We start from the raw sequence: 24,447 nt of genomic DNA, 5'->3' as shown, positions 1-24,447 counted from the left end.
TGTATTTTATCACAGCACATAACACATATAATTATGTAAGACAATACTAAATATGAAACTTTCACTGACTTTTCTAGTTCCAAAAATATTCAGAAATAATTATGAAAAGGTCAGATTTGAATGCTAAAATGTATCTTATTCAAAACATATGTTACATTTTCAGGTTTTTAAATTAGAAATCTACCTGGAGCATATATAATGTTCTTTCCTATCATCATCTTCACTAACTACTGCACAATTTCTACATAATTGCTAAATCCTTAGATAACGAAAACTTGCTTCTATAATACTAAACCCTTCTAAAGCGCACTCAAGAGAAAGAGAGTTACAATAAATTAAAATTACTCCCTCAGCTTAACAGGTATCTTCATATAAATAACATGAACTTTCAGACAAAATATTTAGCACAAAGAAAAGGACAATGCATGTTCTTTCCTTCCCCCATCAAATTTGGAAGAAAACTTATGTAACCATTTCCCAGACTTGTATCACACGGCTAATCTCTTGCTACATCTGAATTTGTTAAGCATTAATGTCTTTTTCAAGCTCCTGGTATTTTGAAAAAGGCTTAAATTTGGTTTTAGAACTAGAATAGGAACTGGCCAAATTGAATTGATTTATACATGTATCTGTGTTGTGGCAAGACACAATTATCTTCCTACTTCTACACAGTTCCCTCAATACTGGAATTAGGAAAGTCTCTCTAAATGCCCTGGTTCTTTATGTACTAAATTCATCTGTCATTTATCATGAAGTCATTTTAAATCATTCTTAAACCTTCTTTTCCAAGATGTTTATTAGGTACTTTGTACAGACATTTAGTCAGATCCATACTAGCTAACCAACCTGATAGAATTAATGATCTTTTTTTCCGTAATGTATATTGTTGTTCTTGAGACCCACTCTCCATTCAGTGTGCCCCAAAAGCTCCCCCAAACCTCTTATTGGTGTTAGTGAGAGATGCATATTGAGAAAACAGATCCCTTAGAGTCTATTGTCTCCTTAATTATATGAAACATTATTATAGTGACAATGATAAAAGTTATTCAGACACATTAAACACCATACTTTTGCAGATTTCAAAATGCTTATTGTGTGTCCAAGCATTCACATTGTGATTAACTTCTTATCCACCGCATTTCACAGATTACATTTATGAGGGACAGACTTTTCATAGTTTCACCTAACTTGTTAGGTACAAAACAAGATTTCAAGATGATCCCCATGTTCTGCACTGTAAATTTTAATGGCAAAAACTCATCAAATCTGTAAATAAAATAAATATTACCTCAAGCTGAACTTTTTGTTCTAAGTTCTTATACGTTCTTTGCAGTAACTCTTTGGTACCAAGCACCCCATACCACATCATGTTCTTCGTCCGGCTTCTGGAAATAAGTAAATAAAAATTCATATACTGAAGCACGCAATTTGTTATGTATCAAAGTGGTGGAAAGAGTCAAAAGTTAAGGACATAAAATAAAGCAAACAGAATAACAACATTAAGAAAAATTAAATGCCTCTGCTTGATCACTAAGAACTCCATTACCGGCACTTTTCCGGGTGTTCTTCTCGTTTATTATTAAATTCTAATGAAATTTTTGCATCTAATCCAATTCCAAAGTAGTTGTTCATGACACATTTTTCTGAATATCCTTCCCTGTGAAAAGAATACATATATGTAAGTATCCACTTATGAAGTTATCTGAACAATTATTTTAGGGCTTTGAGCTAGATTGCGGCTGGCCCTAGCACAGGCACATGACTGAGGCAGAGTGCAAAGCATTTGATTGATTGATCTTAGATATTTATGTGGCCCCATTACTCAGTACCTGGACACCTCACAAACTTTAATGTATTTAAACTCACAACACCCCTGGAAGATAGGGAAGTGCTATTATCCCTATTTTACAGATGGAAAACTGAGGCACACCGGAAGTCTGTGATGGAGCAGGAAATTGTACCCAGATCTCCCAAGTTCTAGGCTGGTGCCATAACCACTGGAGCATCCTTCCACTCTATAGCAGTCACAAGGACCATGGAGTGTAAGTCACCTCAAAAGGAACAGAAGAGACAGGGCCTTACTTCCACACCCCTACCTAGGGGAGCTTGCCCGGGGAGGAGTTTGCATGCTCCTAATGTGGACAGAGAACATGCTTCATGTGTGTATCAAGAAGCTCCACCAGTCACAATGCCTTCCAGTAATCCTGCTGCAGCAATGCAACTTTGCACTGCCTTTAACTCAGGGCCTCTGCCTAAAAGACACCATCTAGCTCTTTGAATTTATTGAGCATTATCATCTATTAAAATTGTGCTTCAAGGCTTGCGTTATTCATTCTAGTAATTACAAAGTACAATTTCTTAAAGAAAAGATTAAGGAAAAGAGACTGAACCCTAATATCGTCAATCTGAGAAAATAAGGAGATTTTCTTACAGTGAATCTGGATCAGGGTCAATAAATGGGGTAGCACCAAATGGATCAATGTTTGAAAGTAACATTTTGCTGATAATTGAACTCCCCGCAATAGAGGCAGCTAATCCAGCTCTTAAACCTGAAGGAGAAAACACAGAAACAAAACAATATTTGTTAATGTAATGCATGTAATTCTGAGAAATAGTATTGTCTATAGCCAAGCACAGGATGGACAGAAAATGCGCTCTCTCAGACAGCTCTGCTACTGCACCTAAGTTCTTACCCACATTACCTCTCTCTTCCAATTTTGGCCTCTCTTGAGCAGAAAGACAGAGTTGAATTCGGTGGTGGGGTTCACTGTCCACCACCAGACAAAAATGTCATGATTTCAATCCAAGACTATGGAGGTGACAGGTTGCACAGTAATTAACTGGCTCACCTAATGCCACTGAAGGTTACCATATTTTTCATCTTTTAGCCCAGTCACCCAGTCTCCAAACTATTTCATTACTTCGGGGTGGTTTGGGGGAGAGTTGAGGGCAGCGGGCAGGCTTCCTCAGTGGGATCATTGTTCATGCAGCCTATCAGTTCATTTAGAATCTTTGAGAAATGCTTAACTCCTTAATTCAGCTTGATAAATGTACGTTCAACAGGGAGTTCTTCCCTTGCCACCCTTTTATACAAGAGAACTTCTCTGCAAAACGTGTAAAGCCACCACTGTGATCTCCTAGAGAGGGGCTGAAGGGAAGTGAGAGAAGGACAGAACAGACAGAACAAATAAGTATGAGTGAAAAAATGAGGGCAAGGGGACTAGAGAACTGAAAGACAGAAGTCAGATGGGATAGGGAGGAAAGAGAGACAGACAGGCAGGTGTAAGAACACAGAAATACAAGCTAAATGAAAATAAATAAGAAAGACAAAAGAGGAAAAGCTGGCAGGGAGAATTTGACTAATGAGCTAAGAAACAATTCTTGTTTCTACCATGGAAACAGTCAGAGCCTGATTAGCTTTGCCCACTGGAAAGATGGCAACCCTGCCATGCCCATTTTGGCTAATATCGAAGTAATGTAGAACTGATAAATGAAATTGTTTTTAATTTATTAATGTAACTTCTGTTCACCATCCACACTACACTTGCCTACACTGTAACTTCTGTTCCATATTGTAATTCAAACCCCATTTTAAAACACTCACTCCATTTTGTAAAAGCTTCCTCCAACCTTCATTTTTGCAAACCCTGCTGTAATCTTATTAGTTTAGTTTAAATGTGTGAATGAGGTATGTATGGATGATGGAATCAACCTCCAGCCCCAGCCTGTCCTGATGTGATAAAGTTCAAATACCAACGGCTGAAGACCTAGACAACAGCCCTAAACAAAGTAAGAAGCATCCACCCTAAAAAGAAAAGGACAACAGAACAACAGAAGGAAGGTCAAAGCCAGGTTCAAGGCTGAAAGTCATGCCTGCAATTGATGGGTGATCAATCTAAACCCAGAGGCAGCGTGACACAGCAAGACCTATAGACTTTGAATCCAAACTAAAAGCCTATAAAAAAAGAAGGGTGAGATGAGAGACTCTGGGTAACATTCTGCTGCCAACATGGAAGGACATCAGTGCCTGCCCAACAGAGATCCAGCTTGTCCTTGTGCCTGGCTTTCCTGGCCAGTCAGCCGCCACAAGCTACAAACCCAAGCTACAAAATCAAGCTATGAACTTAAGCTATCTTCAGGACTGGTAACTATGCAGCAGCTGCAGAACATTTGATATATATATGTGTGTGTGTGTGTGTGTGTGTGTGTGTGTGTGTGTGTGTGTGTGTGTGTGTGTGTGTGTGTGTGTGTGTGTGTAGGTATTAGGTATAATGTATGTGTATAAGAATTAAGATATTAGTTATTAGTCATAAATCAAATTATCATCATAATAAATGTGGCATCTTTGTCTTGTCCCTTTTAATAAGATCCTGCTGGTTTTTACTGGTCTAATATAATTGGTATAACAGTAAGATGCACAAATGTGTTTAATTAATGCAGATAGACCTCTGCTTTCAAAAGTTTTTAGTTAAAGTAATCTACAAACAGTACGTGCTTAGTTTCAATATGCACCTCTACCTATATATAACGCTGTCCTTGGGAGCCAAAAAAATCTTGCCACATTATAGGTGAAACCATGTTATATTGAACTTGCTTTGATCCACCAGAGTGCGCAGCCTCCCCCCACCCCCCGAGCACTGTGTTATATCCGAATTCGTGTTATATCCGGTTGCATTGTATCAAGGCAGAGGTGTATATTGTTAATACTGATAATGAAAGTTCATGAAGCCAGTGTTTTAGCAATGCTTTCTGGTATACATTTTTACTTTGGGATGTGTACAGATTTTCTAACTGCTATTGTTGCAAAGTACCTTTTTACAGTTTAATTTATATATTTACTGACAGGTATGTCCCCATGGCATTTCATTCAGTCAACAGATCATTTCTTACCTGATTCTGGCCCTTAGCCTCTTACTAGGCTAGCACAGCCTTCATCCACTAGGGGAGCAAGGTTCCTTTGACTCCAAGATGAACACAGCCCTCCCATTTCTGCTCCTCATTCCCCAAACCAAGTGCAATGTTTTTGTAATGTATCTGTTGCTCATGACAGTGACCAGAAGCATTTTCAATTAACATACATTCTCTATGGTACCACACAAAGAGGTTATGCATATTAATTCACTAATATTTGTAAAAGTCTTTGACATCTCTGGGTAGAAGACACTATGTAAGTGCAAGGTATTATTATTTAACAACTAATTGTGGCATATAGCAAGATACTGAAAGGATTGATGAAGTTCAGAATCATCATTACCTGGGCAGATTATCCTGGTGTTAAGTACAGGGAGGTTTTCTTTACTGGCTGCCACAGCTGGGGCAGAGAAAGAGCCAGTATGAGAGGGGATGCCCCGACTTGTATGTCGATCTGGAGATTTTGGTGCAGCTTTAACTATGCCAAAAAAGAAGAAGAAATAACAAAGTTAGAACTAAATATACACTCACACACAAATTGTAGATACAACTGCATATGTGCTTATCTAAGATTAAAGCCTCAACATATTGTACAAGCATGAGCTATTAATCTAACCTATTAACCCACTTTGAGATCTCTGGAGAACTAGCAAATATCTGTATTTTTTTGTATTAATATTGTGTGTCCCTCTGTGTGTTTGCTTGTGATGGGTTACTTGCTACGTAGTTAGATCAAAAGAAGTTGTTAAAGAAACCAAGCAGGAGAGATGAAATAATGCCCTAGAGAAGAAGCACCCCAGCAAATGTTGAAACACAATAACCAGGAATATAGCTGTGAAGATGTAGCTGTTTTGCCAAGGCTGAGACTCTAGAGATCAAAAGACACCTATCTGTTAAAAGACCTGCCCTGCAGAAAGGGAGTGGGGAGAAAAGGTTGTCAGCAGCTGCAGGCTTACACAGACTGACAGAGAGTCCGGTCCTGCTGAAAGCACAATGTAACTTAGTCCCCAAGAGAATGCAGGACACCATGGCTAAGTCATATCTACTGAGGGGCTGAGAAAGAACGTTAAGCGTAGTTAAGACAGTCAGCATATAGGTGTGTTATTTTAAATCCACTTCTTAGGGCTTGTCTACATCAGAAAGTTGCAGCGCTGGTGAGGGAGTTACAGCGCTGCAACTTAGGAGGTGTACACATCTGCAGGGCACCACCAGCGCTGCAACTCCCTGTTTGCAGCGCTGGCCGTACTCCCGTTTTGTCTCGGGTGTAGAGGATCCAGCGCTGGTGATCCAGCGCTGGTAATCAAATATAGACACTTACCAGCGCTTTTCTTGACCTCCGTGGAATAAGCAGGTATCCCAGCATACCTGAGGAAGCCTCTGGTAATCAAGCTGGTCTCCTTCCCCGGTTTGCTCTCGCGTTCCCCGAACCCCGAGCAAGCAGGTCTCCTTCCCTGAGGTTTGCTGGGTGGTTCCGGGAACGCGAGAGCAAACCGGGAAAGGAGACCAGCTTCGCCGCGGTTTGCTCTCGCGTTCCCCGAACCCCGAGCAAGCAGGTCTCCTTCCCTGAGGTTTGCTGGGTGGTTCCGGGAACGCGAGAGCAAACCGGAAAAGGAGACCAGCTTCGCCGCGGTTTGCTCTCGCGTTCCCGGAACCACCCTGCAAACCGCAGGGAAGGAGACCTGCTTGTTCGGGGAACGAGAGAGCAAACCGCGGCGAAGCTGGTCTCCTTTCCCGGTTTGCTCTCGCATTCCCGGAACCACCCAGCAAACCTCAGGGAAGGAGACCTGCTTGCTCGGGGTTCGGGGAACGCGAGAGCAAACCGGGAAAGGAGACCAGCTTCGCCGCGGTTTGCTCTCGCGTTCCCCGAACCTCCCTTGAAGCCGCCCAACAGCGCTGCAGTGTGGCCACATCTAACACCACTTGCAGCGCTGGTTGCTGTAAGTGTGGCCACTCTGCAGCGCTGGCCCTATACAGCTGTACTAATACAGCTGTAACAACCAGCGCTGCAAAATTTTACATGTAGACATGGCCTTAGAGTGCTGTGCATCTTTGGAAAATAAATCACAATTTGTTTTAAAGAAACTGCATCTCTGTTACTGCATATTATTACTGTCCAAAGGCTACCGAAGGGAAGCTCTGATAGGTGCCATGCCCATGGAAACTGCTAGATATCCCAACTGGTAATTGGGGCGGGGAGATTATCCCAGAGACCCAGTCAGAGGGGTTGGATCATGGGTGTCCACCCCAAAGAGAAGTGGAGGCACATTCATACCTTGAAAGGGTACAGTCGGGGAACTGGAAAAGGATCTCAAAAGGGACAGCCTAAGCAGGGACTGTACCCAGAAATATCCCCATTTATGTATTTACTTCATTTATTCTACTCATGGAGAAACTCAGATGCAGGAAGTTCAAGTGATTAGCCCAAATGAAAATCCTCAGAGAAACATAGAACAAGAACTCTGGAGTTCCCAACGTCCACTTCAGTTCATTAGGGCACGTACTAATTTAATATTACCTTAAATACTGCACTTCATTTCTGATAAATGTAATAGGATGTCCCATTAAAAAAAATTGCAGAATTAAGAAGCAAAAAAAGGAAAAAAGTTTAAAAGATTTGCTGTAATAGGAATTATGTATAAGGCCACTAATCCACATCCAAAGTTCTTGGAGTGCCATATAATAATTTCATAATAAATTATAAACAAATCTAATAAAAACTGCTCTAATAAAACTAAAGAAAAATGGAGGAGAAAGGAAAACATTCTATTAGTTGGGGTAACAAGTAATCTATTATTAGGGGTAAGAGTACTTACCATTTTTAAAAAACTTTGGGAATAAAAGCAAGTCTTTACTTGGTGTTTAAAGGAAGGGAGTGGAGGAACTGTGGCAAATGTAAAGAGAAAACATCATAGAACCCACTACAGTTCAAGACAGATTACTTGTCAACATGAGGCCCTGATTCAGGAAAGAATTAAAGCAAAAATATGTAAGTATGTGTTTATGTCCATTAACTTAAATGGGAGTGAAGCACATGCTTAAAAATTGAAGTGTTTTCCTGAACTGGAACCTAACACATGATCGTGCCATCAGCTCTAGGTGCAGGCTCAAAGGAGAGATCAAACTTAGTTGGGCCTACAGTGTCAAAAGTATGGTCCTGCTCTGATAAGCAACTCAATAAAATGGTTTGGGGGGTGGGGTGGGGTCTATGTTTATTGTCTCTACCTGACACCTAGGCCAAATATCATCAGCTTACAAGTAGAAGAGATGGGGGAAGGTGTTTTCTAATTACTAGCTTTGCAAAGTCAGCATGGGATCTGAAAGCTAAACTCATCACCAGTGTAACCTCACTGTCTTCAGACTACACTTTCAGTAACACTTGTGCAACCTCCTAATGGCAATGGAATTACGAAGGTCTGACTGATTAGCCAGGTAGTTGGAATTTAGTAAACAATTTTGTTAATGATGCACAAACTGGAAACAGAATCCAGCTCAGACTCTCACAGCTGTGTTTTGTCTGCAGGAGCAACAGCAGTAAAAACGTATTATTGTCACTAAAGTGAGTTGATGTACTCAACATACCAGAGAGAAGGGATGAAGATAAGTAAAGACATGCCATTTTAGATAGTCATTTTTCAGAGTAAAAATGCACATTAAAGGCTCTAACAGTGACAGTTTAAAATTCATCCACAACATTGCAGGCAGGCAGTGTATAAATAAAGAACGCAGAGAGAGAGTATTACAATGACGGCTTCTTAAATCACTGAGGAAACATGCTGCAGCATTCTGTACTAGTAAGCCATGACAAAAGCCCACTGCTGGAAATCATACCAGGCTGGAATTATAATAATGGAGCCCCACAGCCACCAGGACATGTTGCTGTTGTAATGTTATAATGGGATAAATTGGGGTGCAGAATAAGAAACTGGGAAAGTAAATAAACGTCTCTTACCCATGCCCAAAACATTGTTTGTTCAGAGTAAAGCTGCCATGTAGCAGTAGTGAAGTATCCAGAAAGAGTTACTTCCCCCCTCCCCAAAACAAGAAACTTTTTTGGTTAACACAAATATTACACCTCTACCCTGATATAACGCAACCCAATATAACATGAATTCGGATATAACGTGGTAAAGCAGTGCTCGGGGCTGCACACTCTGGTGGATCAAAGCAAGTTCAATATAAAGCAGTTTCACCTATAACACAGTAAGATTTTTTGGTCCCCGGGGACAGCCTTATATCGAGGTAGAGGTGTATTTCTAAAGCTACTCATTACATGACTGTAGAATTTCAGCTAGAAATCTTCCCCAATTCCCTCCTGCCTGGCTTTCTGCTACATACAATCTCTATGGGCATGATTAAAAAAGACTACCTGTTTTAAAACCCCCAAACAAGACTACACTAAGTGGGAATACTAGAGAAAGGATGGTCTCACATACTGATGACGCTCCACCCCAGCAAGACTTCAATCTTCCCAGGGTGAGAACAGAAAATACTGTAATTCCAGTGCATCCAGGTGGAACTGACTATTGTCAAGTAGTTTGTCAAGCCAAGACTGATCTAGTGGGTCTATGGGCAAGAGATGATATTCAGCTGTGTATCATCAATATACTGGTGATGTTCTAGCCCATGTTTAGAAATAACTCCCAGGGCTCTCTAAATTGTCCCAGTGGCTGCTCTGACCCCAAGAAGCCAAGATTTGGAAAAGCACAAAGATGGCTTAAAGCCACCTTAGCCGCCCACATCCCACTAGGCTCCTTAGATGTGCAGCATGGAATCTCACTCCATTTCTCGAGGACTGGGAAAACCTCTGCATAAGTGAGGATGGTCAGTATCCTTCTCTCTAAAGGCCTGTCAGCACAGGAAGTTATACTGGCATAATAGTACAGACACAAGTAAACCACTGCAACTCCCCATAAAGACACTTTTATTCCAAAACAAGAGTGGCTCTTCCCATTTTAGCTTAAACTGCTTCTAAAACAACAAAGATAAATGAGAAAAAAAAGGCATACTTTTATAGAATAAACATTTCCTCTTGGAGAGCTATACCAGTATAACTGTAACAGTTTAAATTCATTCTTACTGTATACTGATACAACTTCCTGTGTAGAAAATCCCTATGCTAATAAGTGACAGTGATTGCCAACAGTGGCATCAAGTAACTAGGATATGGGAGCAACAGAGCTTCCAGGTATTGGGTTTCTGGGAAATCAGAGAAGTACTGACCTTCCTTTTCCAAAACCAGACTGAACTAAAACGGGAGAAAAAGCTTTTTGAGGTCCTGTCTCTTGTTGTCAAAAGGCTTGGTAAAGGAAACCAGTCAAGAGCTGACCCTTCACAAAGACCACATAAACTCACGGAAGTGATCAGCAGAAGGAACTGCTAATAGAATGGAGGAGAACTGGTCAATAAGACATCGCACTATGTAGAGGAGCTGAGTAGTCCATCAAACTGTCAGTGTTAAAGACAGCGGATAGATCAAAGATGAAAGGATGGAAAAGAAGCACTTAGTCATGGCCAGGAATAGGTCACTAGTGATCTTGGTAAAAGCAATTTTGTAACACCTATTGACATAGCACTTGTGTGTGCCTGCATAGACAGAAGATGATCACACTCTTGATAGCTCTTGGTCATCTCTTCCGCAGTTTACTGTACGAGCCCAAACTACACCTCTACCTCGATATAACGTGACCCGATATAACATGAATTCGGATACAACGCGGTAAAGCAGTGCTCCGGGAGGGCAGAGCTGTGCACTCCGGCGGATCAAAGCAAGTTTGACATAACACAGTTTCACCTATAACACAGTAAGATTTTTTGGCTCCCGAGGACTGTGTTATATCAGCGTAGAGGTGTACTTCACCTTCTGATGGCCTGAACCATACTGACCTCCACATACATAAAAAAGAAAAAACCCACGGAAATTCAGCTGATTGGAACATTTTCTCTCACCATTTGCACTATCATGGTTTCAAAAAGTTCACAGAAAATATACTACAAAAAGTCAACAGTCAATATAATCTTGCACATTACAAACAGAACAGTGTGAAAATGTCCTGCATTTCATATGGGTGAATTATTATGTTGACAAACTGAAGAGAGTGCAGAAAAGAGCCACAAAAATTATTTGAGGGCTGGAGAAAATGCCTTACTGTGAGAGATGCAAAGAACTCAAATCTATCTAGCTCATCAAACAAAGATCGAGTGGTAACTTTATTAAAGAGTGTAAGTATCTTCACATGGAGGAAGCAAAGGGTATCAAATCTAGCAGAGCAAGTCATAACAAGAACCAATTGCTGGACATTAAAGCCAGACAAATTCAGATTAGAAATAAAGCAAAATTTTTAACAGTGGGGGGTGATTAAGCATTAGAACAAAATACCAATTAAGTGATGGTTCTCCACATCCTCAAAAATTAAGCCGAAATACATTTCCAGAAGAAATAGTTGAGTCAAATTCAAGTCATTGGGCCCTACACAGGGGTAACTGGGTGAGGATCTACAGCCTGTGATATACAGTAATGTAATGTAATGTATATTAGACTAAGCAGCAAAGAGTCCTGTGGCACCTTATAGACTAACAGACGTTTTGGAGCATGAGCTTTCGTGGGTGAATACCCACTTTGTCAGATGCATCTGACGAAGTGGGTATTCACCCACGAAAGCTCATGCTCCAAAATGTCTGTTAGTCTATAAGGTGCCACAGGACTCTTTGCAGCTTTTACAGATCCAGACTAACACAGCTACCCCTCTGGTATATTAGACTAGGTCATCTAATTGTCCCGTCTTGCTTTAAATTCTAAGAATTCACAAATTAACTAAAGCAATTATAAGGAGATGATATTGAAGGACATAATATCAACATAAAAACATGATTCTCATGTGTATGACAAAATACCATTCTGAAGTGTTAGGGAGCTAACCAAAATACAGATGGAATTTTATCTAATTAAAATTATTATCAATTTAGACTAAGGTAATTAATGCAAGGAAAATACTACTTTCATGAAGCAACTGAGGGAGAATCTCAGAGGATTAACAAATAATACTCAAAACACAATTATCTTTCACTCTACACAATGCTACTCAAAAATTCACAGTGCTATTCTTACAACTCGTTTTCTCAGTACTCAGGAGCAAGGCAGTAGCATTAAAAGAAAAATCAGCAGAACAGCTGCTCTTTATTTGACAGATGAGACTCATGGAGATAAGCTGCGATAAAAATAAAGTTTTTCTGTTCATGCTCTGATAAAAACTAACACAGCCCTTGTGAGTAAAATTGATGTTTCATTGTAGGTAATTGAATTAATGTTTCATGCTTTCTCCTGAAACACCCATCTCCCATTGACAATATTAACATGTACTCCACTTCACACATTAGATGTCTGAATACTGATATAACTTCCTAATAAGTACAGTAGTATTACTCTAGGAAGCAATGGTTATTTGATGCACAAACAAGTTTAATATTGTTGGCTATTCCTATCTGACAGAAATGTTTATCGGCCATGAAATCAGCAAATGCAAACTACCACAAAGTTAGGTTAAGCTTCATTTCTCTCTTTTTGCAATGGAAACTGAAATAACAAGGAGGTTCAACTTTGCACATGCTGTTTTAAATAAAGGTCTACATATTTATTTTTAAATACTGTGGTTCTGATATGCAACCCTCCATTATTTTAAGAGCAGAATTTGTGGAAGTACAAATTCAGCACAAGTTTCTGTATATGAATGAGAGACTTCTTAGAAAAATAAATGAAAGCATGTTCTTTTTTCCTAACATAACAGACTCTTTGGCTTGTCTACCCCCAAATAATTAAACTCAGCCCATTTCTGTTCATGTATGGCAATGGGGAGCTCCAGCACATGGTACAACCCCATTCTAAAAGTAATTCCTAATCACAAACAATTAATTAATTAACAATATAAATAAAATAAAATTCTAAGTTTCATTCTTTATAATAATTAAACTTTAAATGTAATGGTCATAAAAATTTCCAGCTTTAGAGTCTGAAATCCACTCAGAGGCTCAGCACAGGTAGCAGGAACGGATGCTTCCCATATTAGCCCTTCTTTGCTCTCTAACCCTGATTTAAAAGGAACCACCTACACAGACCAAGTTCAGCCTCCATACCTATTCAATCCTTCAGAATCGTAGCCTCTCTGGTAAGTGTACACCTATTGCTGTTAATGCCAATTTCAGGAAAGTTTTGGTTCCCTCTTTAAAATATATTAAAAACAATACAGCTCTAGCACATAAAATCAGGTTTCTGTTATATAGTTATGATGTCCTAGTAAGGATATCAAAGTAGATGAATATGGCCCAGAGTCAAAAGGGCACATTCTGGATTCTTAGCATGTCATCTGCCCAAATACCACATAGAGAAACAAAGGTTTGGAAATATACCCACGTAGAAAAAAATTAAGTTAGGGTTGTGAATGTTGCACCCATTAACTAGCATTAACAGAACGCTATCGTTCACAAAAAAAAAAAAAGCCAGAAATTCAAGGTATTAACAATTAAGGTTCCAGCATCATATTAAACTCACCCACCTCCTACCTATGAATTAAAAACTATCAGCAGTTTCCATCTGAAACTAAAATCTGTCCTGTTGAGAACACAAATTCTAACAGATTATCTTGAATTGTCACTGTCCTAGCAACCTTTCTCAAATCTGAACCTTAGAGTCCAGAAAATGAGATACTAGCATGAATTTCCCTAAGCTTAATTACCAGCTTAGATCTGATAGGCTGCCACCACCCAAAAATATAGTGTTTTGGGGCACTCTGACCTCCCCAACCTTCCCTGGGGACCCCAAGAACCTAGATCCCTTGGGTTCTTAAAATAAGGAGAAAGAAACCATTCCCCCACCTTCCCCCTCTCAGAACTTCCCTCCCTGGGCTATCCTGAGAGATACTGATCCAGCCTCTTAAATCACCATACAGAGAAGCATCCCCCTTCCCTTCCACAGAGAGGCAAACAGATTCAAGGAAAACAGAGAGAGATTTTATCTCTCCCCCTCCCGTCTCCCCCACCCGTCCTGGTGAGTTATCCCAATCCCCTGGAATAAAACAAGGGAAACTAAAAAAAAAAAATCAATCAGGTTCTCTAAAAAGAAATCTTTTAATAAAAGAAAGGAAAAAGTAAAAAATTATCTCTGTAACTTCAAGATGTAAGTATTACAGGGTCTTATAGCTTACAGACACCAGAAAGAGACTTTCCCACCAGTACCAATACAAATCAAAATATTCCCAGCAACTACACATATAAAAGTTACCCAGCCAGATCCACAATTGCAAATAGAGTAAAACAATTAAAAAGCCTAAACCGCCTGGTGTTTACCTTCTATGAAAAGAAACTTAGAGAGCCTGTAGTAATGTCTGGTCTCTCTCAGACCCTCCGAGAGAAGAACAAAGAACAAAGAACTCACACTCAAACTTCCCTCCGCCCAGTTTTGAAAGTATTTTGTCTCCTGATTGGTTCTCTGGTCAGGTATTTCAGGTCACTGTTTGTTAACCCTTTTATAGGTGAAAGAGACATTAACCCTTAGCTATCTGTTTATGACAGTCACATATAAACCTGCCCTGATTTTTTCAACCTATATCAGATCCAGGAAGACTTCACTCTGCTGTTTCTCAGGAAGGTATCAAAACAACAGAACAGAACCATATTGTTGGTGTCACTAGGCATAAATCTAGGCCTCAGTGAACCAAAGCTCCTCCATGTTGAACTCTACTTGATCTAGAAAGCTAGCAGCTGTGAAATTAAATGTGTAACAGTAAGTTATCAGTTGCAGCACAGCTAAAACCGGTCTAAAGCAGTAGTGATAAGGCCTGTGCACCTTTAGCAGAAGGACAAGATAACTTGCAGAAGGAAAACTTACTAACGAGCTGCCACGGCCAAGATTACTTAATGCACCTGCGCTTACGTAATTGCTACAGGGGGAGGAAGGAGAAGGAAGTGGCAGGGAGGAAGAAAGAAGAAAGAAAAAAACTTATAAAAAGGGAAAAGCTGCTTGTGTAGGTGTGCATGATTTGAGGCGTTAGTCTCCTTGCACCGCTTTGAGACCTCAAATAAACTTTGCTTGCTTCTCCACCCTGCTGTGTGTTCATTGGCACTACGCACTCTGGGCAACGAACCACTGTTGCTTGCCTCGGGCACCCTCTGTGCCTGCAACAGTTTTGGCGTCCCTGGGTGGGCTCGAGGCTAAAATTAGCCTTGCCCGGATCCCTCCTGGAGGTCAACAGATCGCGGCGATGACCGACGCCCAGTGCACACCGGTGACTTCACTGGGGGCCTCGGCGGAGACGCAATTCAACCAACCCCGGAGGGCACAACGGTACAACACGCTCGGACAGTGGAGAAGCAGCTGCGGGCGACGGTGCAGAACCAGTCCCTTGGATAAGGTAGGAACAGTCCAGTGGTCTGGATTTTTGCCTGTTAGGACCTGGGGACGCCCAGTGTCTTCCTGCGGCATGGGGCAGAGACAGAGTAAAGTGGGGAGGGCATGGTGCACACCTCTAGAATGCATTCTAGTGAATTGCAAGGTGTTTGGCTAGGATCCGATGACTATGAATAAACTGAAAAAGTTCTGTACAGTAGACTGGCCTCAATATCAACTAGAGGACCAGAAAAGGTGGCCACCGGAAGGATCACTTAATTATAACACGATCCTCCAATTACTCCTGTTTTGTCAGCTAACGGGTAGCTTCTGAGGCTGTTTGTATGGAGAGCTCTTGTAAAAAAATCCCCCACTGTAGCTCCTGTTCTTCCCCGTCTGGCGGAGTGCAAAGATTCAAAAGCAGGTTAGGGATAGTGCAGGGACAAAGGAGGGACCTGTCTAGAAAGGGGAGACCCTATGTCCTAGTGCACTCTCTCCCTGTTGTAGCTAAAAAGCAAGATCAGATGCAGAATGGTACTGGGGGCCAGTGTGAGTGACTGTTACCGGAAGACGTCCAGAGTACCCTGTGAAGCAAAAGCTCGTGACCAGGACTACTCTAACGCAAGCCCGGTAACTAGTGAATCTTTAGGAGGTCCAACCCATGGTGGGCTGACTCGGCCTGGCATCATCCGGTGAGGAAGCTACCTTGGCCTGGAAGGGGGGGAACCCATCTTCCCTCCCCCTTTCCTTTCCGTGTGGGCTACTGACAGTCTGATCATCTCACTGGATGCAATCAGAGTAAGCGGCGCCATCTCCCAGACACTAGCCAACGCTCTTTGCTGAAGGTAGATGTAGGAGGGTCGTGGCCATCCTCGTTAGCCTCTCCTGTGTGAGTACCCTGTAGGGAAAAATCCTTAGTTTATGAGCCGCTAGCGCGGACAGGGCACCCTCCCTGTGTGTGTAAGTGGAAAATGGGTGGGGGGACAATCTAAACATTCCACCTCACCCCCTAAGGGTACCCCCGCATATTACATGTACTTACATTATGGTTCATCAACCTGCAGCTATTTAGAGAATTGGAATATTTACATGCGTGAAAATCCATCTAAACAATGCCCACTAGAAGGTACTTCAATCTAGATAAGATCATACATCTAAGAGCGCGTTTAATCACCAAAAAGCCCTGACACAGCATGAGCAAATTTGTCTATTGAGGAAAGGAATGGGTTAATTTGAAATTCAGCTTGGCCCAGGGATAAAAAGAAAGTTGCTCTGCGTTCAAGGTCAAGAATCAATGCAGACTATGCTAAGTACAAGGAAAAACTGCTTTCGGCCCCAGCTGGCTGTGGAAAAAGGAAAATTGACAGAGGCGAACCAAAGGCAATATAAGTTACAGAACTGAGATTACATTTGCAAAGCTTAACTGTCCAGTAAGATCCAACAGTGTGCCTTTGTGACCCCAGAGCCGGTGTGGCTTGGTGACACCAAAGAAGCCACAGGCAGCCGACCTGGACTGGAATCTCTGAAAGAGACGCTGCAGGAGATTCCAGGGTGTAAAAGAACAGCCCTCCCAAGAGTGGAAGCATGTTGGAAATTCTGGACAAGCTGTATACAGGATAATCTCCTGTCCACCTCTCCCCCTTCTCTGAACATTATACACAGAAGTGGCCAGTCTGGACGTACGTGTGTGAGTATGAAAGGGGCTTTGGGCATTAATGTTTTCCTGAGTGATGTGGGAGCATTCCCAACACTCTCCGTTGTTGTTTTATTATTTTATTAATGAAGCTTTAAAATTCAGTTATATAGTGTGTTTTCTTTATCTTCCCCCAATGATCCTGTAGTGTCAGCCTGATCACCTGACACGAGGGATAGATTGGTAACAAAAATTTGCCACAGTTTGGTGAGCAATTAAGAAGGGGAAGAGCCCTGCAGAATTTACACCATCTATTTGTTTTACCTTTGTTATTTTATGTTTGCTTTGCTTGGTACTGTTGGTGTTATATGTTGAGAACTGCATGAGTAAAAGTGAGCCCTAATAGGATAAGGAAACGTTATCTGGTTCTGGTTCTGTTCTGTTTACCCGGTTACTGTTGTTTTTCTGCTCTGTTCATTTGGGCGTTAGGAGTGTGGGCGGAACTGAACCTCTCGTTCATAATTCCTCGGAGTGGAAGCCATGCATGCGAGGAAGCTCTGAGGTCGAACTGAGATCCTTCTGTCCCGTCCCCTGTAGCGGTCAGTGTATAGAAGTTGGAAAACCTGGCTTAGACTGTAATTTCCTCTGCTCTCTGTGTAATTCTCTTTTTTGTTTAAGTGTCAGTAGACAGATGGGTGGGTCTCTGGGTAAACCCTCTAAAGGGGGTTGGATTTTATGTTAAGTAAATGGCCTTTGCCCAATGGGCCATGTGTTTTTATCCAGGTGGCAAGCCTCAAGAGGAAGGACTCAGGTAATCTTGTGAGTAAGAATGTTTAAGGGAAGAGACCAGGAGGGGTGAGGGCTAGTTAAGAAGCCCACCCTCCAAGCTAAACTGGTAGTGGAACAAGTTGGTGCCCATGGAAGGGACGGTTTAGCAAGAAAAGCAGGATCGGGCCCAGGCGAGCAGGCAACAGAGAGATTGGAAAACAGATGGGAAAACTTTAAGGGTGTAGTGGAAGGAAGGAGTCAGTAAGTGTAAGCATGGGGATTTCAAATACCCAGGACTTACTTGGAATGGTGAGTTAAGTTGATAAAAGTGGCTGTTGGGAGACAAGCAAGTGATTTAAGGGATAGTGAGAAGTTAACTGCTGTTCCCTTCAGCAACTACAGAGTTAAACTTTGTAAAAATGCTAAAGAAGAAAGTTCTTGGTGTCTGCGAAATGTTTGTAAATAAATTCAGGCAAAGAAATTATTGAATTGCAATCATTTGGTTTGGCTATGAACAATTTAGTTAAATTAGCTGAAGAATGTATACAGTGTTATGTAATGGAAAACCTGGGCTGCCTATGAAACAAATACAAGAAAATATGGGGTAATTCCTCTGTTTTGCCTGAAGTCAACAAGGGTGTTTGTATATTGTAAGTGATGATTGTCTGTCCAGAAGGGGTAGACCTTTGGGTTTTTTTTGTCTTTCAGATAATCAGAGAAAACTGATGCCAGCTGAACAGCATTCAACGTACCGTGCATTTACTGGCACAATAGGAATTATGCTTTGTGTTCTATGTTCTGTCTTGTGATGTTTGTCGTGTGGCCAGAATTGTTGTGTTTAATATTTTTATAAAATAGTATAGTTTAAAATCAAACAAAAAGGTTAAATTAAAATGCAGATACTTGTCTTGTTCAGCTTGGAATACGAAGTGTTTGGATAAATCAGGAGAATGTGATATACTAAAGTCTAATGCATTTCCTTAAGTAAGAAAAAGAAACTTCATTGGCCAAATTGTTAATTGCAAAAATTGTTGTTAAAATTTGCATACCAACAGTCTTTGGAAGCAAAGACATGAAAAGTTAACCCACTCCCCATATTGTACATGGGATCTTTCTGGCTACCTCAGATTTCTAGCCAGGGGGCTGGGGATGGTGGAAAGCTATTGGACTAGTGGTTGAATTGAATGAAATCTTCAAAGTGGGTGTGCTTGTTCTAGCTTGTTGCTCCAAAGTTCTGTAATAAGGTTATGTTAGTAAAAGGATATGTGTGGCATATATTGAATAATAAGACTAATGTACTGTATAATGACAATGCTTATGTGTTTATTGTTGGGGAAAAAGTGTATGAGTGAAGAGTGGAAGTTTGCTTTGCAGGTTAAAAGAAGCCAAGAAGGGAAAAAGGACAAAGAACAGAATGAGTTAACGGAAAAAAAATAATTAGCTAGCAAGCTCAGGCTATAGATAAGACACTAACTCCATTCAAGGACACTGCTCACAGTTAAGACTTGGCTAACAACTAGGAAAAGGAGGTCTTGAATTTGCCCACACAGCTATAACGTTTGCAAAACACTGCTAGGCACTAATGAAATGTGTTAGGTTTCTTTTCTCACAGGTAAAGAAGCGCTACCCGAAGACCCTAGCAGCCCTGACACTCCTTGGAACCAGGAAACTGGATTGATGAAAAAGGTCCACCAACGAAAGACTGCTCTGGCTCCAAGCTGGAAAGGCCCTTATTAAGTCCTGCTGACTACCAACACCACTGTGAAGTGCCAAAGACTGACTGCCTGTACCCATGATTCTCACTGCAAAAAGACCCCTCCACATTGGGAGAATTCTCCTACTGATGATTAGCCTATTTCTCCTTCTAGCTCCACTGTGCCTTCTGGACAGTAGGGAAAAAGTACAAGGTGAAGTGCTAGTAAACTCTCCCTTGTCCACTGACAGATCTACTGTGCCTTTGAATTTTTCTAGGAGAATCAAAACCATTACAGTGTGATGTGCTGGTAACCTCTCCCCTGTAGGATGCTGAACTGTTTCGGGAAAGAATAAGGAACACTCAGAAATTGCCAAAGTCCAGGAATTCCTGACTAGAAAGGACATTAAGAAGTGACCCTGGTGAAGAAACAAAGAATTATATACTGGCGGGAGGACATTTGTGGGACCCGTGCTTGGAAATGTGGTATTGATTGGAGCTTGGGGTTTATTCTACAGGCTGCGCCCTGTGTCCTGGAGAGTGACTAATAATGTAACCCCCGCTCCTATGCTATTAATGTCAATGCCTCTTGAAAGTATCTGAGAATAGTTAAATATCAGGTGTATTATAGTACTACACCAAGGAAAGATGGTATTGAATATCACTGAGGCTGGGAGGGCATTGCAGTGGGATCTAGTATGTTTAGGAATTCGGGGTTTCCTCAATGACCAGCTGATGGCCATTCGGAGTTATCTTGAGTACCAGACTTGGCCCACTGCCCTTACAGACGCATTAGAAATACCATCTGATCCGTGATCATGGAGACATATGTGGACACTTCCTGGGTGGAAGTGTGGCTTCCCAGGGCGGGGTGTGCACCCTTATAGGGGATGAATGCTGTACTTATGTCCCAGAAAACGCACAGGATATTAACAAGAACATCCTGTCAGCCAAACAGGCTTTTGAACAGTGGAAGGCCTAAAAAGGGGAACCCACTATTTCTGATTCCCTCTGGGACTGGTTACCCAACCTCGGGGGACTAGGAGGAGGCATTGTTCGCCTCCTGCTCACTGGTATGGTGTTGTGTATCGTTACTCTCCTTTTGTTTGCTTGCTGTAAAGCACTCCTACATAGAATTTGTACCTCCCGTTCCCCAGGAAATCCTCCTATACTCCCTCATTAATGACCCCAGCTCCCTAGAGCTTAATCGCTTTTTGTCCTCAAAGTATGAGAAAACTCAGCCAAAAGTTTGTTGAGTATTCTCAAAGGAGGGAGTTGTTGGTGTCACTAGGCATAAATCTAGGCCTCAGTGAACCAAAGCTCCTCCATGTTGAACTCTACTTGATCTAGAAAGCTAGCAGCTGTGAAATTAAATGTGTAACAGTAAGTTATCAGTTGCAGCACAGCTAAAACCGGTCTAAAGCAGTAGTGATAAGGCCTGTGCACCTTTAGCAGAAGGACAAGATAACTTGCAGAAGGAAAACTTACTAATGAGCTGCCACGGCCAAGATTACTTAATGCACCTGTGCTTACGTAACTGCTACAGGGGGAGGAAGGAGGAGGAGGCGGTGGGGGGGGGGGAAGAAAGAAGAAAGAGAAAAAAAACTTATAAAAAAGGGAAAAGCCGCTTGTGTAGGTGTGCATGATTTGAGGCGTTCATCTCCTTGCACTGCTTTGAGGTCTCAAATAAACTTTGCTTGCTTCTCCACCCTGGTGTGTGTGTTCATTGGCGCTACGCACTCTGGGAAACGAACCACTGTTGCCTGCCTTGGGCACCCTCTGTGCCTGCAACAATATGATGCCTCAAAGAAGTTATAAACTTTGCAACAACAACAATCAAAGCTTACAGCACTGAGCCCCACTTTCAGGCCTCACACCTGTTTCAAGAGTCACTATGGTAGCAGATGAAGTTCAAAATAGCTCCCATCAAGAGATATATAGGACAGTTTACTCACAAAGAAGTCTTTTTTCCCTCCAAAAGTGGAGGGTGTATATGTGCATCAGAATCAGGCTAATAATGGAAACTGTCTAACCAGTTTAACTCTGAAGCCACTACTTCGGCTTCATAATAAAAGTAATACTCGATAGAGTTTTAAAGAATTTTACTCTGTATTTACTTACTTGTCTGAGATTCGTATTCCTTTGTATCTTCCTCTTTTTCTTCTTCTTTAGATTCATCCAATTCCTTACTATATTCTATGGGGGATTGGTTCACTTGTGCTTCAGTATGAGCATTCTGTTCATCCACAACTGCACAGCAGGAGGAAAAATAGTTAAAATTTCTTCCGAGAAAATACGCATATGTAAAGCTTCTGTAGAAAATTAACATCCTACTACTGTAGCACTAATTTAGGACATACAGATATTAAGAAAAGGACTGTTTTGCCTAATCAGTTCAAGAGCAGTTTAGCAATCCTCTGTCAGTGATAATGGAATAATTAAACTGAGAGGTGATTCACCATCATATCGATAACAATACTTTAAAAATGGAGCTCTGTGACGGTTTGGCAAAGCTTCCTGCTAACAATTTTCAGTACTTTTCTTTCTGAAGGAGAAGAGTTACAAAAGTAAACAAAACATATTACATCAGAAATCCCATCTAGCCCAGTTAAATGCTATATAGTTGGGTCAAATTTTCTAAAATCACTGTATTTTCCGAGAATATATTTTGGGTCTAATTTTCAAAATTACAATCACATAACTGTATGCTTAATTTGTGCATGCAATCAGATATAGTGTCTGAGCACGCTTAAGGCTAGTTATGTGCCACATGCCTTCACAAATACCACAGTAATTGTGAGACTCAGTGCAAAGCAAGTGCACAGCTACAAAAACATTTTTCTAAAACTGACTAATTTTGAAAACAAAAGTTTTCTCTTTTACTTTTGAATAAATGAAACTCTGAATTATATTTCTAAAATGTAGCCTACCTATGCTATGAGGAACCTGAAGAGAACACTCGGACATTGTCACATCCTGTCCATTTTGTAGTAAACATTTTCTGATATACAACATATGAAGCTACACATTTTATCAGAAAAACAGGAACAGAAAATATATGTGCAACACAGGTAAATTAACACTACTGTTGAAAGCACTATGGAGCCTGATTTCCCAGCCGCTGCATGCAAGCTACTCCCTCTGATACCTATGGAAGCTGCACACATGTAGCACCTGGAAAAGTAGGTCCCTGACTCCTGCAATCTTATTGCTCCTTTCACCCAATTTTGGCATTGAATTTCTATATTCTTAAAGAAAAATATTCCTTTAAGCTAAATTACAACCTAAGACTTTTCTATAAGAAAATAAATCCAGTAACTGGAAATGTAAAAAGTCGTTTTAGTGCAAGATTAAGAAAAAAAAATAGGAATGCCTATTTCTGTAAATTTAAAAAACAAAACCCAAAGCATATGTGCTTGTAATTGTCTCAGAAATTCAGACCAACATGACAAAAGGAGCAAAGAAAGTGGTACTTGGTAGGGCAGGGGTCGGCAACCTCTGGCATGGAGCTCGCCAAGGTAAGCACCCTGTCAGGCTGGGCCAGTTTGTTTACCTGCCGTGCCGGCAGGTTTGGCCGATCGCGGTTCCCACTGGCCGCGGTTTGCCGTCCCAGGCCAATGGGGGCTACGGGAAGTGGCGTGGGCGAGGGATGTGATGGCTGCGGCTTCCCGCCACCCCCATTGGTCTGGGATGGCGAACCACAGCCAGTGGGAGCCACGATTGGCTGAACCTGCTGACACGGCAGGTAAACAAACTGGCCCAGCCCGCCACGGTGCTGACCCTGGCGAGCTGCATGCCAGAGGTTGCCGACCCGTGGTAGGGATTTCATACATTGTTGAGTACATCTCCACTAGCTACTCCCTTTGGCAGCAAACAAATGTCATGTTAAGGACTCCATCTTGTCCATCAAATAGCCCAGGAATTAATATGGTATAAAGATACAGACAGACAGATATATATAGGATAGGCAGTATTCTAACACATGGCATGTCTTGCCAGATAGCTTATAACAACCATCTACTGAATTTATGTAAGAATATGGGAATCAAGTATTAACAATGGAACTTTATGCTAGCAGAAACAGTGACACTCTATGGTTAACAAGCAAACCCTTGTTGATGTGCACCTTTTTCTGCTTGTTCAATGATTTGCCTCACTGCCTTCTTTAAACTGTTTGCCCGCAGCATTAACTGTTCTCTTGGTTTGAAGATTTTCTGAGTAGAAGACTTTGCAATGTTCTCTGTTAACTGTTCCTTGCTTTCAGACAAGGATTCTTCACTTGAAAACTCCTCAACTTCTTCCTCTACAATGGGGGGAGTGAGCCGTGGTAGGATGGGAGTAGCCTGAGCTTCGGTGTGAAGAGCCTGAAGCAATAGGTCTAGCTTCTCATTTAATTCTGAACACTAACAAAGTTATAAATACAAACAAAAAGAAAAAAAAATCACTTGAGTGTCAATTCAAAAGTTAACTACTAGATTGTCTAAAGTCTAAGCTGGGGTAATAATTTGTCTGGTGCAGGATATTTTTTGTATTCTTCATTAAACACTACTTGAATAGTTTTATATTTTGTTTAAGCATACAAGGAAGAAAAAATATCAGAGACTGAAATACAAAGGCATCATTGTACAATAACATAGTCAACAGAACAAATATTCTTTTTTCTGCAATGTAATTATTTTCTCTCAAACCAGACTCTTAATTTCCTTACCCACTCTAGATCACAGGTCTGTGATTTCAGCCTGGCCCATTATATGTACTATTGTCCCCCTCCTCCAGCTGGTTACTTTTTCTTCACAATCCCATTGTTTTATTGCAATTAACTGTATCCCTTTCAGAGAGAAGTCAATTCCTACAGCAGTATATTTCTGTCAATGTCTGTGGTTGTAGCTATGCATTTTACTCACTTTCCTAATATATGCCTAGGACAGCAGTTCTCAAATGGTGGGTCAGGACCCCACAGTGGGTCACAACCCCGTTTTAATGGGGTCACCAAAGCTGTCTTAGACTTGCTGGGGGCCGGGGCCGAAGCCCGAGCCCCACCGCCCAGGGCTAAAGCTGAAGCCCAAG

At 41.3% G+C, this 24,447-nt stretch overlaps 1 protein-coding gene across 2 annotated transcripts in view; it reads right to left on the bottom strand.

Moving 5' to 3' along the window:
- DGKH (diacylglycerol kinase eta) overlaps positions 1 to 24,447 on the bottom strand; it is a 275,087-nt gene that overhangs the window by 41,049 nt on the left and 209,591 nt on the right. For both annotated transcript variants that reach the window (XM_050947072.1, XM_050947081.1), the window contains 6 exons: positions 23,507 to 23,783; positions 21,502 to 21,630; positions 5,255 to 5,389; positions 2,432 to 2,549; positions 1,547 to 1,657; positions 1,289 to 1,385 (listed from right to left, as the gene is read on the bottom strand). In XM_050947072.1, the coding sequence (XP_050803029.1) occupies positions 1,289 to 1,385; positions 1,547 to 1,657; positions 2,432 to 2,549; positions 5,255 to 5,389; positions 21,502 to 21,630; positions 23,507 to 23,783 (867 nt within the window). The remainder of the gene's footprint in view (positions 1 to 1,288; positions 1,386 to 1,546; positions 1,658 to 2,431; positions 2,550 to 5,254; positions 5,390 to 21,501; positions 21,631 to 23,506; positions 23,784 to 24,447) is intronic.

This window comes from Gopherus flavomarginatus, chromosome 1, assembly GCF_025201925.1.
Source record: "Gopherus flavomarginatus isolate rGopFla2 chromosome 1, rGopFla2.mat.asm, whole genome shotgun sequence".
NCBI lineage: Eukaryota > Metazoa > Chordata > Testudines > Testudinidae > Gopherus > Gopherus flavomarginatus.
The sequence above is the reverse complement of the archived record's forward strand: the minus strand, read 5'-3'. Positions and strand labels throughout refer to the sequence as shown.